General features: G+C 41.1%; 1 protein-coding gene across 1 annotated transcript in view; it reads left to right on the top strand.

The window, feature by feature from the left end:
• The window catches only part of LOC129330367 (cytochrome P450 4B1-like), a 43,788-nt gene that overhangs the window by 16,790 nt on the left and 7,301 nt on the right, over positions 1-19,697 (top strand). Inside the window, exons 2-6 of the mRNA XM_054980397.1 lie at positions 925-1,076; positions 7,216-7,322; positions 11,774-11,964; positions 13,354-13,487; positions 18,868-18,932. Of these exons, the coding sequence (XP_054836372.1) occupies positions 925-1,076; positions 7,216-7,322; positions 11,774-11,964; positions 13,354-13,487; positions 18,868-18,932 (649 nt within the window). The remainder of the gene's footprint in view (positions 1-924; positions 1,077-7,215; positions 7,323-11,773; positions 11,965-13,353; positions 13,488-18,867; positions 18,933-19,697) is intronic.

The raw sequence follows: 19,697 nt of genomic DNA, 5'->3' as shown, positions 1-19,697 counted from the left end.
CTAGTTTGTAGAAAGATATCCCTCCTCTGTTCATGGCTCCAGTCTTTGGATTTAACAATCCATATCTAGGATCATGTCCAAAACTAGAAATAATGATTAAACCTTTAAAAAAAGGTTTGTGAAAGACCCCATTATATTGGGGAAAGACATGAATAAAATTTTAATTTCTAATGTTGATAGATACAATGGAAGTCATGGGAAAATATTTTACCTAACAATTTAAGGAAAGGTATAAGGATTTTGGAATAAGTAGATTTCTGAGAAATTAATAATTGCATCAAGCATGACTGCAACTTTTATTCTGTTCCTAATCACTTATGCTTCAGATCTGACTTGTTACTGATTTCTCAAGGTTTGACAAAAATATAATGGAAATGAGAACAGAATCTGCTGTAATGCCAACCATAGTCCAATTACATTGATCGTGAAATATGGGGAATATAAAATAGAAATTGAGTTAGTTTATGTTGGAGGATGGGTCTTTTCTGTGTGGAGCATACTTAGTAGAAAGGAACCATTGGATCTAATTCACTGATTGCAGAATCACTTATTAGTCTATATATTGCCATTACTTTTAGACATTTAATTGTCCCTGTAGATATTCAAAGGCTAGTGTATTTCCATATCAGACATTACTTTAAAATTATTAATTGTGGCTGACATATAACAATTTCCTAAGTGGTTTGAAATGACCAGATTTGCATCCAATTGTTCTTTTTCATTTGCAGAGCCTTTTTATTTACACAAAGGCACTAGAACAAGATCCTTAAAATGATGAGGAACATGCCTCATTTCACAAATTCCTCAGTGGCTAGGCTGTTTCATTGCATTTCATACCACAAAAATGTTGTGGTATGAAACTTTCAAGCTTTCATGGCAAAAACGAGCTGAGCTTCCTAATCTATCCATCTTTATTTTTTAAAGGGATAATCCTTATATTAAAACCGTCTATGATCTCAGCTTCCTCAGTGTTGAGAGACTGAAGATACCTCTATACCAGAATGATTTCTTTTACCAGCTAAGTTCTCAAGGACATCAGTTCCATAAAGCCTGTAGATTAGCTCATCTCCACACAGGTATGTTCCATCGGTCTTTCCCTATATCACATTGATTAAGAATTTTGCCAGACTATTGGTCTAGGAATCTTGAACATATTTAATTTATTACAAAACACTCAGTATGCATACTGGGTCGTTGTTCAAAATGTGTTGGGTTAGCTGTTTAACAACAAGAAACTCTGAACTTTATCTTTGGCAAGCACTTTTTTAGCCATTTAAATTATTATTTTTTAAAAAAAAACTGATGGCGCAATATGTGAAGCTGGGTAAATCTGGACTATTTTCCAACCAATATATCCAGTTCTCAATATAGCAAAATGGTGGATACTTAAATACAGAGATTAGAGTAATGATCAGACAAGACAGATCTTTCTACAAAACCCGACGTTTGCAGAAAAATCTTAAGTAAAAACCCCTTGGGGTGCTTAATCCACCCCCAAATAATAGAATCAGTGCTTGTAGCATTAAGAAATGAATGCCTTCAGTGGCCTTTGCTAGGCAACCACAACAGTATTACCAGCATTCAAGCATTGGTTTCTGTAAGTAAAAGGCAGGGCCCTTTCCAGGGGGATGAGATAGGGCCCTTTCTAGGGCTGTTTTGTCCACTAAGGGAAGATGCATCAGGACCAAGCCTACCAGCAACCACCAGGTGACTTGCTATCATGTGACTTCCATGACTCACCCAGGCCAGGCTGCTTGCTACTGTTAAGCAGAAGCCACCCCACAAAAGAGGAAACCTGGACATGACATCAGATCTCTCTAGGAATCTCTGGAAACTCTAAATGCCATCATTGATGGTGCCCTCATGTTCCTGCCTCCCCTGTCTCCCATGCTTGGCAACCCTATGTAGTGATGAGAGTTTCAGACTAGGATCTGGGAGACCCAGCTTCAAATTCTCACTCTGCCATGGAAATGCATGTGGTGACCTTGGGCCTAACACATACTTTCAGCCTAACCTACCTCACAGATTTGTGAGGATTGTTATTGGAGGAGAGGAAAAATATGTGAGCTGCTTTGAATCCCCATTGTGGAGAAAGGCAGGGTACAAATGAAGTGATTAAATAATAAATATTGCTGAAAATAGGAGACAATAAAAGGTACCAACCTTTAAGTGTTGGGAAACGAAAAGGAAGCAGGGAAAGGTGAGGCTAAGGGAGCTTCCACAAGGAGGAAAATTGTGTAGATAAGATAGCATAAATATCTAGACCAATATTGAATAAATATAAGTATACATAAAGTCACAGTCACAAGGGGTCTTCAAAACTAACTGGTAAGTATTTTTTTATATAAATTTTTATTTTTTACTACAAGATAAAGGGTACAGAATATAGGGGATGGGGAAAAGAAGTCCCCCCCCCAAAAAAAAACTAACTGGTAAGTATTCATCTACAATCCTTATCACTGTTCCTTTAAGAAGTGAAGATGGAGAGAAGGTAAGTAAATTTAACATCTGGAAGGCAAATATCTGCAAAAATAGAAAATAGAGGGGGAAAACCATCAATAAACCTTCTTGGACGTATGTATTTATTGTATTGCATTATACAGGATACAGGACTGTATTTATAGTATTGCATAGCATAAATTATATGATTGGCACTTTAAGCACAATTGCACTTTGATGTTACATTAGATTTAAATTAGTTTGTGTGTATGTTACATTCTTCATATCCCCAGGCAGTTTGCTCCTCTTTTCCAGAAGTCCTTTACTAGAGCTATGGATAAAGTGGATATCAGTTCTCAAACTCTTAAGCATGGTAGTCAACCATATTGGGTTTCTTCAGAGATGCATTTGAAGCCTAATCTCTGGGCTCAATTTTTTTTCGAAGTACAAAAGGCTTTCTTGTCATAAAATCATCACACTTCCTGAGTCTAAATTACTTTTATGCCTCTTCTGAATAGCTAAGCTCTTATGAGCCACAATACTCTCTTTTCCTTTATCATGGTGAGAGTTCATGTTCCATTAGAAAGGTGGGACACTAAAAAAACGAGCCAGCCTTCCACAAAAAAGGGGGGGCAACAATCCATTAGTGAAGCATAGCCCCTTTCTCACTTTGTTGGATTGCCCAGAAGAACTTTCTGGGCCAATGGAGTTCCATGTGATTTAAATGTGATGAAGTCCAGTTCTTGTCATCCGGTCCATAATTTTTATTCATCTCTTATTCCAAGTGCCCCCATGACTGGCCTGAGGATGACCTGTTAATGCATTGTTTCCGCAGGCTATTCCCCATTCTCTCACTTTAAGCATTCATAGTTTCTGCAACCCCAAAACTGACCATCAAGTGAATTGCCTCCTCTAATTTTGAGGTATAGTGCCTCACCTAGTTCAGCCCTATAGAGTCAATACTTGAATAAAATGTTCTAACTCAGTATTCTCCAACAGGGAGAATAACAGGGAGTCATCCAGAATCAGGCCTGACCAGAGTCATCCAGATTCTGGATGATTCTGGTCAGGCCTGATTTAGATAAAGGAATGCACTTAAGAAGCCCTGAGTGTCTAGTTAGTTTTGCCATATCAAATAATTTAACTCCTGGCCAGAGCTACACTGCAGACAACGTTTTAGGATCGTTACTGGGGGTAGTGCACAAGTAATACAATTATGGAATCAGTGCTTCCTTTTTAAGCCTTTATTATTACAGTATACCTACTTAATATTCTTAATAACAACTCAACCAACAGAAAATCATTACCATCCATTATAACAAATACAAAGACTATTAAGGAGAACAATTACTTGAGTCCAAAAAGTATCTTGCCCAAAGATAAGAAGGTCACAGACAAGGAGCTCCCTCTAAGAAGAAGCTCTCTATCAGTTTAGCTTGTCATATTTATAGAGTTTCAAAATTTTCTCTTAACAATAGCTGCTTCAAAGAATCAAATTCTTGGCTAACATTATCTTGTGGTTTCTCATAATCCAAAGCCCCTATCTACTTCAGTGACTGATACATTACCTTGTTGTACACACACAAAATGGGCCTAATATTAAAATTCACTAGAGACAGAGCCATGGAGCTACTGCTGTCACCCTTGCACATGTCATCTTTGTATGTTGGAAGAAACTTTGCCCCAAAGGGGTTTCTGTCCCTGCCACCAGAGGCATTGGCTGAGATGTCACAAAACTCAGTAGCATTTCTATTTTGAACTTTGCATCCCTGGTAAGCCAGTAAAAGAAATCAATCAGGGAGCTAGCAAAACTGTGGCAAATCCATAGTATGGAAAGTGATGCTAACAATACAACTATTGGTTTCCCTCATAGGATTGCCCTTTCAATGCCTTTTAAGGTTTGGGGGTGGGAGGTTTACATAACCCTGGTGAATTGCTCAAATTCTCTACACCTATATGGGATTCTGCCACTTGGAGCAGGGTATTCACCCTTTAAATGGGCTCAAAGAGTACAGCCCTACTCTCAGGCCAAAGCCTGATGGGTTCCTGAGGCTCCCTCCATTATTATACAGATGTAGAAAAGAGGGCCTACCTAATCACTGGCAATCTGTAAGAAAGCTTTCTGGCCTCCTAACAGAACTCTCACAAGTTCCTTCTCAGTGCTTCCTTCATATTGAGCTTCCAAAGGGCATTACCCAGCCAGGATCCCTCTGTTGAGCCTCATCTCTTTGACTCAACACTCTTGTGGACATACATGGCATTTACTCATGTATGAACTGTATGTTCATAGTAGGGTTGCCAGTCCTTTAAGTCTCCTGGTGGGAGACTGGGATGCTGGCACTTACCCTGCGCTGGCTTCTGTGTTCTCTTTTGCATGCATGCTGCATGTGTGTACGTGCTCCCAGGCATGTGTGATGATGTCACTTCCGAGAACTGATGTCATCACACGGGTCAAAGGGCGACCCAGGAGCGCAAGCGCTGTCTCCAGAGGGCTGAATCACTCCCCCTCCATGGGCCTGATTCGGCCCTAAATGGGCCATTGTGGGGTGCCAGAGTGCACCATGGCAGGGTGTGGGGGCACACTGCACTGCCTGGGGGTGCGCCGGTGCCACCGTGGGGCACAGTGGGGGTGCGCCCCCACTGGCCAGGTAAGTGGGGGTGGGGAGGAGGAGGTGGAAACAGGGGATCCCCCGTCCTTAGCAGGGGAATGGCAAGCCTAGTTCATAGGGTCTCTGAGTGTCAGGGTCAGGTGGGGTCACGTGCACCGGCTGGGTTGGGGTGGCCGTCCTGGCCTCCTCCAAGCGGGTCCGCCTCCTTCCCTGCCATCAGCCGCCTGGTTGGCTGCACTACCCGGGCCTGTGGCAGGCGAGGGCTCCTCCCCAAGAGGCCTCAGAATTAGGATAGGCACTGGGCCTGGCCACCCTGGCCACCCTGGGACAGCTGTCTCTTCACCACAGATACAGGCTATTCCCCTCGTCACAACACTCCTCTTCGGACTGGGTTCTGGAGCCCTCTTTTATACCTCCCCCTATTCCCAGTTCCACCCCCGCTCCCAGGACCCTGCCCCAATGGCCAGGCCCACCACCTGGAGCAAGTGGGGCCAAAGGCCAGGGCTCCACCCCACCCTATGCTGCAGTCCCTGGCTGTGCTTCCCTCCACCTGGCTGCCTCCCTCTCTCCTGTGCGCTCGTCCGTGCTGCCCTCCCCCTGGCCCAATCGCCGCCTGCCTCCAGCGCAGTGGGGGCAGGCCTGGACATGGGCTCGGCGCGTGGCTAGCACGGCCTCGGACGGTGTCGGCTGGGCCTGCCACATCTCGGGGTGCCCGGAGGCCATGCCGCACTGCTGCACCTGCTCCGCTGCGCTGCAGCCCGTCTGGGAGCCGCTGCCACAGCTCTGGCAGCCGGGCGTGCCGGGCAGAGCCCACCCTGACCCCAGGCCCTGTCGCCGCCATGGCCGTCTCCGCCGCCTCTGCCGCCGCCACAGCTGTCTCCACCGCCGCAGCCACTGCGGCCGCCACCGCAGCCTCTGCGGCCGCCACCGTCTCCTCGGCTGCCCTTGGCCTGGCCTTGCTGAGGTGAGGAGGGCCAGGGGGAGGCCCTAGGTGGCTGCTTGTCTGGGGGCCACGGGCAGGTGCTGGACACTGAGCAATTAAGAATCCTGCAAAAGGCAGGGCCCTTTGTGATACATACAGAGTGTACAATTTGTATGTGCTCTTTCTACACCATGATGAATACACATGGGATTTGTAGAAAAGGCCATCACATAGCCTGTACACAGTTTGAAATGTCTGTTCCCTTTGGAATTCTAATGTTATACCTTCTTGGTCCTGGCCTTCTTGGTCCTGGCCACAGCCTGGTGGAACTCTCTGTCTAACGAGACCAGGGCCCGGCAGGATCTGTTATCCTTTCTTTGGGCCTACAAGACAGAGCTGTTCCGCCAGGCATATGGGCGGTGCTAGGCAGAGCCCCCTGGCCAGTAGATTGCAGAATATGCCCTCCCTACTAGCAATACCTCCATCTAGCAAACAGTCCCCAGTATGATGCTCTAGAGATGGGTGAAGGTCGGTCAGTTGGTTGCTGTGCCATTATGATTATGTATATATATATGTATTTTTAACTGTGTAGCTTTGACTGTTTTATGGTTTTAACTGGTATCAATTATTTAATGTGTTTTAATTGTATATGGTTGTAATCTGCCTGGAGCCTGCTGGTGTGGGGAGGGTGAAATATAAATCGAATAAATAAATAAATACCTAGAAGCCCTTCCAATGTGTGGGATCTGTTTTTCACATCTCCTATTCTTTTTATCTCTACATTTAACTTTCCAAAAGTATTGCATTGAATTCTGGCTCCTCCCAGACTCCCTTATGTTTTTTCCCCTTTATAACTTGAAACTTTGTTATTAATAAGTACTAATGCCAGTTATTTTCATTCTACTTGATAGTAGTTCCTTCTCCTCTCTATTTTGTTCTTATTTTACATGGATCTCAGGGCCAAGCTACAAGTGACAAATGACACTTGAACAGCAAGTGGATTGAGTGGGGGGCAAGGGAACAGGGAGAAATACACTTGCTGTTCAAGTGTCATTCGTCACTTGTAGCTTGGCCCTCAGTTAGGATTGTGTCAAAGGTTTTAAAGCAGGAATGATGGATATTCCAAAGATATATTCCATGCTTAAACTGACTAAAAGAATTATGTCCTCTGCCCTCAAAGTTAGCAAAAAGAATACATTTCTGCATGTTTCTTATGCCCTTTTCTCCTTCCTACCTAAAATATAGATAGTGTCATTAGAGAGAGAAAGGAGTTCCTCAAGAATGAGCAAGAACTTGAGAAGATCCTGAAGAAGAGGCGCCTGGACTTTTTAGACATCCTTCTTTGTGCCAAGGTCAGTGTTGCTAAAATCATTTCACAGTAGAACTTGGTCCTGTGTATAGGCATGCATGTAAGTGCATAACTGAGCTGACCTTGCATGATTCCCATCACCAATGCAATCCTAAGCAGCATTATACCCGTCTAAGGCCACTGAAGTTGCACACTGCAACTTCTTTGGATACCAGTATATTTTGGTATTGATCTTAAATGGCTTAGGACAAGGGTATTTGTGAGATGGCATCTGCTCATGTAAGCCAGCCCATGATCTTCCATTAGGTATTGGTGCCATTCTCTGTGTCCCCAGGCATGGGACTGGTGAGCAAAAAGGACAAGATTTTGTCAGCTGTGGTCCTCACTCTTTGACTTATAGAGATCCACCATTTGAAAGTGGTTGGCTGATATGGCTGATGGTCCTGGAGAGCTGAACTCGAAACCCTCTGTCAGAGTTATCCAACCCAGTTCTTATTTCCTTCAATCAGGCAGCAGCACTCTCAAGCACCAGAGGGGCCTAATTTGTATTAGAATCATGGCATTCATGGAAGTTCCATTTTCCTAACTGAAACAGCTCCTTGGGGGCATTATTTGCCCCATTGGGGACTTCATGTGCAGCCTATCAGACTTAACTCATTATGTCTACTTAAGTGTGTCTACTCAGGCCCTTAGAGACAGCAATAGAAAGTAGTTGCTTGCTATTTTTCCACAACACATGCGTGCACGCGCACATGCGTGCGTGCCAAAGGCTTCATCTGTCTGTCTTCTATTTTATTCCAAAAATAACCCTGTGAGGTAGGCTAAACTAAGAGATAGTGATTCGCTTAAGATCACATAAGCATTATGGTTCAAAGGGTCTTTAGATCTTTCATTCTACATACGACATTATAACATACTAGGAACACAGCACAGCCAACAGTAGATCTCCTGCCTTAGCAGTAGCCCTCTAGCACTAGCTCAGCCTTCTTCTTCTAGGACTTGATATTGAAAGTGAACCTGGGCTAACTGTTCAGCTAACTGTCTCTTCTCCAATTCAACTTGGCTTTACCAGTTTGGATTTCAGTACAGGTTCTTTAAATATTGGTGGATTTTTTTTAAATGGAGCAATGTCAAGCATTTAATTTTAATGTTTTTTTACTGATGAATTTTACATCCCAGCTCCTCTTACTGCAGGATATGCATGTACCACCTGCACCCCTGTAATTTGCAGCTCTGGCCATTACAGTCTCTAAAGAGTATATTACAAATTTCATTTGATATTGTATAAAAACTTGGTATGGTATAAACATTCAGTTCTGTATAAAAAAACAAACTGACCTAGTTCTTTGAACAAGCTGAAATGGATCCAAAGGAGGGCAATAAAGATGGTGAGGGGTCTGGAAATCAAGTCTTATGAGGAAAGACCAGTATGTTCAGCTGGAGACGAGATGACTGAGAGGTGATACATTAGTCATTTTCAAGTATTTTAAGGCCTGTTACATAGAGGATGGAGCAGAGTTGTTTTCTGTTGCTCCAGACAATTGGACCAGAAACAATGAGTTAAAATTAAAGCAAAAGAACATTCAGCTAAACATTAGGAAGAACTTCCTGACAGTTGGAGTGGTTTCTCAGTGGAAAAGGCTCCCCCAGGAGGTAGCGGGCTTTACTTCTTTGGAGGTATTTAAGAAGAGACAGCTGACAGCTATGATGATTATGACTCAATATGAATGTTCACAGATTGGGAGATGGAAGGCATGAAGGGATGAGTCAGTGCGAGGCTCTTATGGCCCCTTCTTACATGCCCAGGTAATGCCAATCACCATTTTGGGGTCAGGAAGGAATTTTCCTCCAGGCTATATTGGCCAGGTATCCTGGAGATTTTTTGCCTTCCTCTGGGTATAGAGCAGGAGTTACTGGGGGAGGTGAGGGGGAAGTGTGTGTTATATGCCATCAAGTCACCTCCAACCTATGGCGACCCTATGAAGGAAAGAACTGCAAAACATCCTATCATTAACAGACATGCTCAGATCCTGCAAACTGGAGGATGTGGCTTCTTTCATTGAGTCAAGCCATCTCATTTTAGGTCTTCCTCTTTTCCTACTGCCTTCCACTTTTCCTAGCATTATTGCCTTTTCCAGAGAATCTTGTCTTCTCATGATGTGACCAAAGTACGATAGGCTTAGTTTTGTCATTTTAGCTTCTAGGGAAGATTCAGGCTTGATTTAATCTAGTACCCACTTATTTGTCTTTTTGGCTGTCTATGGTATCCACAAAACTCTCCTTCAGCACTACATTTCAAATGGATCAATTTTCTTCCTGTCAGCTTTCTTCACTGTCCAACTTTCACATCCATGCATAGTAATAGGGAATACCATAGTTCGGATTATCTTGATCTTGGTTTCCAGAGAGCCATCTTTATCTTTAAGGATCTTATCTAGCTCCCTCAAAGCTGCTCTTCCAAGTCTCAATCTTCCTCAGTCTTCTTCATTGCAGTCTCCCTTTTGGTTGATGATTGAGCCAAGGAATAGAAAATCTTGAACAATTGAAATTTCCTCATTGTCATCCTTAAAATTGTGTAATTCCTCAGTAGTCATTACTTTTGTCTTCTTGATGTTCAGCTGTAATCCTGCTTTGGTGCTTTCTCTTTTAACCTTCATCAGTAGTCATTTCAAGTTTTCACAATTTCCTGCCAATAATATGGTATAATCTGCATATCTCAAATTGTTAATGTTCCTCCCACCGATTTTCACTCCATTTTCTTTTAGATCTAATCCAGTTTTCCTTATGATATACTCTGCATAGGGTGATAATATGCATCCTTGTCTGACAGCTTTGCCAACTGGAAACCATTCTGTTTCTCCATATTCTGTTCTGACAGTAGCCTCTTGTCCAGAGTACAGGTTCTGCATCAAAACAATCAGATATTGTGGCACCCCCATTTCTTTAAGACTCTCCATAGCTTTTTATGATCCACAGAGTCATATGCTTTGCAGTAATCTATAATACACAGGCTGATTGTCTTCTGAAATTCCCTGGTATGTTTCATTAGCCGTCGTAAATTTGCAATGTGTTCTCTGGTGCCTCTTCCTTTTCTGAATCCAGCTTGAACATCTGGCATTTCTCATTCCATATATAGTAAGAGTCTTTGCTGTAGAATTTTCAGCATCACTTTGCTTGCATGGGAAATTAATGTGATAGTCCGATAGTTAGGGGTGTGCAAAAAAAAATTACGGGTTTCCCACTTCAGAAATTCCAAAGTGGGAAAAAGTTCAAAAGCAAGCCGCTTCAGAAATCGCTTATTGAGCTGCTTCAGTATGCTCTGTGAAGATTCCGAGCACACTGACAAACTTCCCACCCTGCCGCTTATTTCACTCGATGGGAGGGGGAGGACGATAACCCCTCCTCCCTCCCCCATCGGGTGAAATAAGCAGCAGGGCAGGAAGTTTACTCCGTGCTGCTTGCTTCAGCTGATGGGCAGGGGAACTTCCCCCCTGGCCAGCCAGCTGAAGCAAGTCGCACCACATTGCAAAGCACCTCATTTTGTGCTACTTGCAAGCTGCGCAGAAAGGGGCACTTTAACATTTAACCCCCCTCGGCTTGCTCCTCCGCAGGTCAGCCAGAGCAAGCCAAGGGGGGTTGCAAAACATTCCTTTCTGTGCAGCTTGAAAGCCATGTGGAAAGGGGCACTTTAACTTTTAATCCCCCTCAGCTTGCTCTAGCTGACTGGTGGGGACACCTCCACTGGTCAGCTGGTGCAAGCCGGGTGGAAAGGGGTGCTTTCAAACTTTCCACCCGTAGCTTTTTTTCTCCCATAGGACGGGGAGGAGGGAATCCTCCTCCCCCTCCCATCGGAGGGAAAAAAGTGGCGGGGTGGGAAGTTTGAAAGCAAGCACTTTTCTGGCTGTTTGCAATGCAAACAGCCAGAAAAGTGCTGTGGAGTAGCTAATGCCACTTTGTCCAAAGCTTCCCGAAGTGATACAAATCACTTTGGGAAGCTTTGCTTCGGGATTCCTGAATCAGCTCAGTAATGCTGGGGTCGATTCGGGAATCCCGAATCTTTACAGATCGGCTCAATTCGGGTTAAAACCCTGAATCGGAAACCCAAAGTGCACATCCCTACCGATAGTTGCTGCACTCTTTGCCACCCCCTTTTTTGGAATTGGAAAGTAGACTGAGTGTTACCAGTCCGTGGATCATTTTATTGTTTTCCATATTTGTTGACAGATTCTTGTTAATGTTCTGATGGACTCCATTTCTGTAGCTTGAAATATCTCTATTGGTATTCAATCTATTTCTGGTGCTTTGTTTCTCCCAATTGCATTGAATCCAGCTTTTACTTCACTTTCTAGGATTTCTGGTTCTTCATCAAAGGATTCTTTGACAAATATATATGTCATCCTTCCATCTCTTTTGTATAGTTCTTTGGATTGGATTAGATGACCCTTGGGCTCCCTTCCAGCTCTCTGTTTCTGTGTTTCTTTTTTGTGTTATTAGGATGAAAAGGGAAATCTGATGTCTGATGAAGACCTACGTGCTGAGGTGGACACTTTCATGTTTGAGGGTCACGATACTACTGCCAGTGGGATCTCCTGGCTGTTCTACTGCATGGCTCAAAACCCTAAACATCAACAAAGATGCAGGGAGGAGATAAAGGAGCGCCTTGGACAGGGAAAGACTATCCAATGGTGCATTTTAATTTTCAGTGATTAACTATAATTTTGTGCTTTCTTGCATACTGAGATATGCTACTCTAAATTATATTGGATACAAGTGGGGGACCTGTGGGGGGGATCTCATTTTGTCCTCCCCCACCATGTCCTCTTTTCCTTCCCTGACTGCCCCCATAGCCTCTTTCATTTTCCTGCTTCCCTCTCTCCTTCCCACTTCCCCTTTGTTTGCCCTTACCCTGTCTTCAGCTATTCCATCCCCCCGCCAGCCCTATGGCTCAGTTGCATGGTGGGGAACCTACACAGACTTGTGGGGAAGGGTACTTCACTTTCCCCTATATCCCCTTGCCTGCATTATTTCTTTTCCCCCTCCTCCTGGCAGCCCCCATATTCTCACCTTTCCCTTCTTCCTTCTCTTTTTCAAACCCACTAAATAACTTACCTTTTATCTGCTTCCCATCTTCACCTGTATTTATTAATTTGCTTTATTTATATACTGTCTTTCTTCACAATGGGAAGCTGAGAGTGTGTGACTGACTCAAAGTCATCCAGTGAGCTTCCACAGTATAGTGGTGATTTGAACCTGGGTCTTCCAGACCCTACTATGAAACTATAACCACTATACTACACTGGCTTTTTTGGAGGGCTTGCTGCTGACCACTAGCAAGCAGCTGAGCCTGGGTGAGTCATGAAAGTCATATGTTATCAAGTCACCTGGGTGGTTGTTGCTGGCCCTGCTCCTGATGAGTCCTCCCCCAAAGGCTAAAACAGCCCTGGAAAGGGCCCTGTCCCCATCCTCCCCAGTCTTTTATTGACAGAAATCAAGCCAGAAATACTGGATAAATTGCTAGTGAGGACAACTGATTAAAGCTACAGCTGCTCCTTTTATCATTTTTTTAAAAACAGTTTTTATTTTTTATTTTTAGATTTCAGATTTTTCGCAAACCTGGGGGATTTTTCAGACGTGTAGGAAGATCTGTTTTGTCCGTTCATGGCTCCAGTCTCTGGATTTAAGTATCCACAGATCAGGCCCACTTGGCTACTAGTATATAAGATGATTATGATGACAATGATGACAACAATAATGATGGTGGCAATACAATTCAGAGATTTCTAGGCAAAAAAGATGACCCAAATGCATGCAGACTGTATGTTAGTCCTATATATTGTTGCTAAAATAATGGAAGACACAGTAATTGGATGAAATTTCTTTTGGCATCCTCACTTAAATATTTGGAAGCTTTCCAATTTTATAAAGTAACTGATAAATTCTTCACTGAATTCAGATAGTTGGGTTCATTTTCGACCTCAAATTTTCTTGGTCAGTCTTCTGAATTTCAGCTGTTTGGGAACTTGTGAAACAATCAGCTTGATTGTTGACATTTCTTTTCTCCAATGACTGTGCAGGGATGACCTGGGGAAGATGACATACACTACCATGTGTATTAAAGAGAGTCTTCGGCTATACCCTCCAGTTCCTTTAATATCTCGAATATTGAACTCACCAATAACATTTGATGATGGACGCACCTTACCATCAGGTCTTTCCCTCCTCTCTTTCTTTATTTTAATTCTCCCATTTTGAATAATGCACATAAAGGGGATGTTTGCTAGGGTTAGCAACCTCATGGTGGGACTAGGAATTCTACCAAAAATTTAACTGATCCCCATACTGCAGAAATCAATTCATTTGGAGGAAATGGCAGCTTCAGACTTAGTTATCCCTACTAAATTCCCTCTCCTCCTCAAACTATGCCCTCTTTAGGTGCCACCCTAAATCTCTGGGAATTTTCCAAGTCAGAGTTGGCAACCAGAATATTTCTGCAAGCATTGCACAGGTAGCAACATAAATTAGGGGGAATCTTTCAAAATATGTGGAGGGGAGGAAGCTGTGGGGTCTAAGATACATCAGCAAGTTAGTTTCCTTGATTTGTTTATTATTTTCCAAAAGGAGCAGGGGGAAAGAGACATGCACTCATATGCATAATTATATAGCATGATCAAATCACAAAAGATGTATCAGAAATGCATAACATTAAAGTCTAAACAAAGATCAGTTAATGAAAAAGGACAATTCAGAAACGTCCAATTTGTTAAGCAAAATTACTGGTTTAGTTCACCCAAATCACTTCGTTTTTTGTCCCATAAAATAAAGGGAAAAAAATTATTAAATCATATCACAAAAATAATTGACACTGAAGGTATAAAACATTCCACAATGAAAGGAATATTAAAAACTTTTGAAAATTATTACACACAACTTTATTCACTCAAATCTCCGAATCAGGAAAGTATACATAAATGTTTACAATCATGCAAAAATTTTAAAAAATTAAACAACAACCATAAACATTTATTAGATAATCCAATCACACAACAAGAAGTATTGGAGACGATTAAATCATTACAAAATAATAAAACACCAGGCCCTGACGGATACCCTGCTGAGTACTACAAAACATTTGCAAAACAATTAAGCAAACCTTTGACAGACGTATGTAATATAATTTTAGAACAGGGCATAATGCCACCAACTTGATCAAACGCAATTATAACAGTAATTCCGAAACAAAATAAAGATAACACCAAGACAAATTCATATAGACCCATATCGCTTTTGAATCAGGACTATAAGATTTTTACCACAATCATCTCTAAGAGAATCAACTCCTTTATTTCACAATACATGCACCCTGACCAGTCAGGCTTCATTCCAAATAGGGATCTGATGAATAACATATACAAAACTCTAAATCTGATTTCTTATTGTCAAACAAACAAACTGAAGTCGGGCTTTTTATCCCTTGACATAGAAAAGGCCTTTGACTCAATTGGAATTCAATACCTTAAATCAACATTACAACAGATGAATTTTGGCCCCAAATTTTTAAGACTAATTGATGCTATATATTCCTACCCATCAGCCTATGTTAAAATTAATGATGCTGTTTCTAAACAAATTCCTATCCAAAGAGGTACGAGGCAAGGATGCCCATTGTCCCCAATTTTATTTGCCATCTCCATTGAGCCATTAGCATAAAAAATTAGAGAGACTAGTGAGATCAGAGGTATAGCAACAACTCTAAACAATTTTAAACTAAGCCTATTTGCTGATGACTTATTTATTTAGTAGATCCTATTAAATCATTAAACCCCCTTCAAAAATTTTTAGAAGACTTTAGCCAAATTTCAGGACTAACGGTCAACTATTCCAAATCAAAGTTTCTACCTGTTTTCATGCAACCTAATACAGCTAATTGGATTTAAAAGAATTGCTACTACCAATGGGCATCAGACCAGATAACTTATTTGGGCATTAGCATTCCCACTAATCGAAAAAACTTGCTGAAGTTTAATCATAACATTGCTTTTGATAAAATCAAAATAAATTTAGATAAATGGAATAAACTGAACCTTACTTGGTTCGAAAGATATAATATAATTAAAACTTTTGTACTACCTAAATTGCTAGGGGTTTTGTGTGCAATTCCTTTATTGATTCCTCAAAAAGTAATAAAAAATTGGCAGAGCTTATTAAATAAATTTCTATGGAATGGGAAAAAATCCAGAATAGCATTTCAGACTCTTAGATTAAAACACTCAAACGGGGGATTTAATTATCCAGATCTGAACATCTATCAAATCTCAATTAGACTACTGAACATCTTACAAATTTTGAAATTCACAATTTCTTCAGATTGAACTAGATCTATACACCCCGACAAAGGCTTATCATTAATTCAAAGCTTAATTTGGAATGGTAAAGAAAACAATTTGACAGGAAGTATAAATAACCCATTTTTTACTGACATGCTGACAAACTGGAATCATCACAAGAAAAAGATTCTACCTAACATACCGAGATATTCATCTTTCTTGGGCCAAAATTGGTGTCTGCCAGGTCAATCTATAATCTTTGCAAAAATGTGGCAACAAAAAGACATAACCCGGCTTATAGATATCCCTTCAAACAAAGGCATACTAAGCAAGTCAGAAATAGAGCATAAACTGCAGCATAAAGTACAATGGTTTACATACTTTCAATTAGCCCATATGATGAACCACATTAAGGTTTCACAAATAATTAACACACCTTTGATGGACTTTGAAGCTATCTTAAAACAAGAAAACATGAGTCAGAAAGGACTAATATCTAAACTGTACAATGTGCTTTTAAATACATTTGAACTCAAACTGTTAAAATATCAACAGAATTGGCAATTAGACTGTATTTCAGAAATATCCACAGCTCAATGGAAAGCAATCTGGACTTCCAATTTATTACAATCTAACATTATTTCTTTCAAAATCCAATCTTATAAAATTCTCCACCGCTGTTATTTAACCCCCCCAAAACTCTCCTAATTTCTCCAAAGCGTTCCGAACTCTGCTGGAAAGGCTGTGGTGAAGTGGGTTCTTTTGCACACTGTTGGTGGGCTTGCCCATATATTGAGAAATTCTGGAAGGAAATCCTAAAGAATATTCAAGAAATTACTGGATACTCTATCCCTTTCGACCCAAAACTAATTTTTTTGAACCAATGGGAAATTGTAAATATCCCAAATATAAGGAAGGAGATAATCTGTAATCTTTTAATGGCAGCTAAATCATTATTGGCATCCAGCTGGAAATCTCCTAAAGTCCCCTCTATTGAAAATTGGCTAATTAAGCTATGGGATTTTTATATTCAAGATAAGGTCTCAGAAATTATTCATCAATCACAGCTCTGTCCGAAAGAAACTAATTTCGCAGCTAAATGGTTTCCATTTTTTGAATTTTTAATTGTTAATGATATACACCCTCCTAAACATCTATCATTTCTTCGATTACCCTAAACTAATGTTAAGTTTTTCTAGTTTTAAAGGTTATATAACTTTTCGTTAACACTTATAATATGTCAAAACTCTGATATTTATGAGAGGCATTTTGTATATATACTTGTTAATTTGTTCTATGTTGTTACAGTGTTATAGTATTATTGTTGTTCAGTTAATTAAATTAAATAAAAAATTTAAAAAAGAAAAAAAGGACAGATCAAACACCCACCCCCTCGCCCATCCAGCCCCTATTTCCAATGAGGACCAGGCTGGTGGCCGCAGCTTGGTGCACCTGCAAATCCCTGCCGCTACAGTGGGAAACAGGTTCCCCCTCCCTGAAAAGTGGGACCAGAAAGCCTGCAGCACTTGTGAGCAGCCCCCAGGATTTGGAGGGGCAGGTGGGGGGGGGGCGAGTTCTACAATGAGTGACAGGAATGCCCATTGGAAACCACATGAGAGGCCAGAAGAGAATGCAGAGCGCCCACAGACTTGTGGCGGTGCCATTTGAACCATCTCTGCATCACAGTGCTGAACTTGTAATAACAGTCAATGAGGGGAGGGGGGGGCAGGATTTCTCTCCAGAAAATGGCACATAAGGAATGAGTTAAGCTCCCTTTCTCAGCCCTGATTCATATTGGACCTCCCAACCCTCTATCCTGTGGTTACATTTTGAATCTTCACAGTCATGTGTGTCTTGGCCCTAAACTTTTTAAATTCTGATTTTTAAAAATCAGAAACCTCTAATTTTGTTCTGTATTTTTAGTCCAGAAATGTCTTTTAAGTAAGAGAAATTTCTTTCAGTCTTCTAGAAACAAAGATGAAATTGGCTCCTAGCTATCAATAACACTCCTGTAGTTAAAGTGGTTGTATTTATTGTCGTATACACTATCACTCCACTCTGAAAAGCATGAAGCCAGAGGAAGAGGCATTTCTGTTGAAGGAATTTGGAACTCTTCTTAGGGCAGAAGAAGGCTTCAAACTTGATCAAACAGGGTGGTAGGATGCAAGTATCTGTACGACATTATAGAACTTTAATTCCTTTTTTCTTTTCCCCTCCCATCATAATTTACAACTAATTAACTAAGGCCAACATAATCTAAACACATTTTAAATAGTAGTATCAAATAATTTTGTCTGGTTCAGTTTTGACTGTGGACATTGCAGGTATGTTTTTTAAAAAAACTGGAACTAATTTCATATTCTCCCAGTCATTAGTGAGATGTTGATGTTGAGGTACCATGTAACTAATGGCTACATGATGGTGTCAGTGAGAGCAAGGAATGCATGTTGTCTTTACTCAAAATGGAAGAAGGGAAAACTCAGTCCCATTGCCAAGGCAACCAGGTCAATTTTCCATGTTGTGCTTGCACTTTCCTTGCTAGGAATCCCATTCCCCTGGTTGGGGCGAGGGATCCCCCGCTCCCACCTTTCACCCCTTGCCACCACTTACCTGGCCGGCAGGAGGGAAAGGTGGGGAACAGGCCTCCAGGGCATGCTCCCAGGGCTGGCACGATGAAGTCACTGATGTCACTGCACTGCCCCGAGAGCATGCACGTGCTTCACAGTGGACTGACTTGGGCCTCAAACTGACTGAATTGGGACCTGAATCAGCCCATGCAACACGCACATGTGCTCCCCACCTTTGCGCAATAACATCACTTCCAGGAAGTGACATCATCATGCTGGCATGAGAATACATGCAGCATGCCCCTCCCTCCCACTAGGAGAGTAAGAGGACCTGGCAACACTATTCCTTGCCCATCAACACTTTGCAGAAAGACCTTCACCCTGATTCTCCTCAAGTTATACATATTTGTACATGATTTATTGAGGTAGAAATGGAATAGATACTATCCAAATGGTCATTCCCATATATTTTTTTTTAAATTCTTGTTCCCCTTCCCCAAACCACTGTGATGACTAAGCTATGGCAGACTCATGTAAACTTGCTGGTAAAAAGACATGGTTGCTGAAAGATGTATTTATTCATTCTACTTCCTAGAAATCCTAATTATACAGCATTCTCAAGATGTGTAATAAAACTATGGCATTCTACCTATTTATACATATTTATGATAATAAATATTGTTCCTTTTTTATTCAGGTTCCCTAGTTGGATTGAATATACCTGGCCTCCACAGAAACCCTGAAGCATGGAACCATCCTGATGTAATAATTCATATAAAATAAATAGGTTCATGAAAGAAATGGAAATTTAAAATGGAACTGCCAAGACTGAGGATACTGGAGAACATTGGCAACACTTTTAAGAATTATAGATATCATAGAGTATATTACAGATTCAGTAACAGAATATTTAGGTTAACTATTAAAAAGAATTGCTCATATACTAGAGATTAAATTCACACTAAAAAAATAATCAATTAGAGCTAACCTAGTTATTTCACACACACATATGTAACTTTCTCTTAAGCAGACTGCAAACTTGAATGAAACCAAAGAAGGAAGAGTGGTCTTAAAACAGTCACTCTCTCTCTCAGCCTAACCTAATTCAGAAGATAAATAGTTCTAAGGAGAAATGTGTACCACCATAAGTTCCTTGGAAGAAGTGTGGGATAAAAACGTAATATAAATTAGTGTTTTTTTCTCAACCTCTCATGCTGTGTTTCTAGTCTACTGTCTGAAGGAATATTTTATTTATTCTTTAGTGTATATCATCCTTTAGATGAATTTTCAAGCCAATAATTCTATACCATATGAAAGGCTGTGGGTAAAATATAGGTCTTTGAAACATCTTATAATGGGAATTCCAACTTGCTTCATTAAATTTCATATAAAGCTTACATTTCTAAGGAAGCAACAAAAGTTGGATATCATGACTTTGACAAGGGGTAAATAAAACTGATGTTGTGACCCAAAGGCCTCTTCATACAACTTTTGGATTGCTGCAGAAAAACACAGAAAATATTGCTG

Source organism: Eublepharis macularius, chromosome 5, assembly GCF_028583425.1.
Source record: "Eublepharis macularius isolate TG4126 chromosome 5, MPM_Emac_v1.0, whole genome shotgun sequence".
In the NCBI taxonomy this organism is placed as follows: Eukaryota; Metazoa; Chordata; class Lepidosauria; order Squamata; family Eublepharidae; genus Eublepharis; species Eublepharis macularius.
Note: the sequence above shows the minus strand (reverse complement) of the source record. Positions and strands in the feature narration are given on the sequence as shown.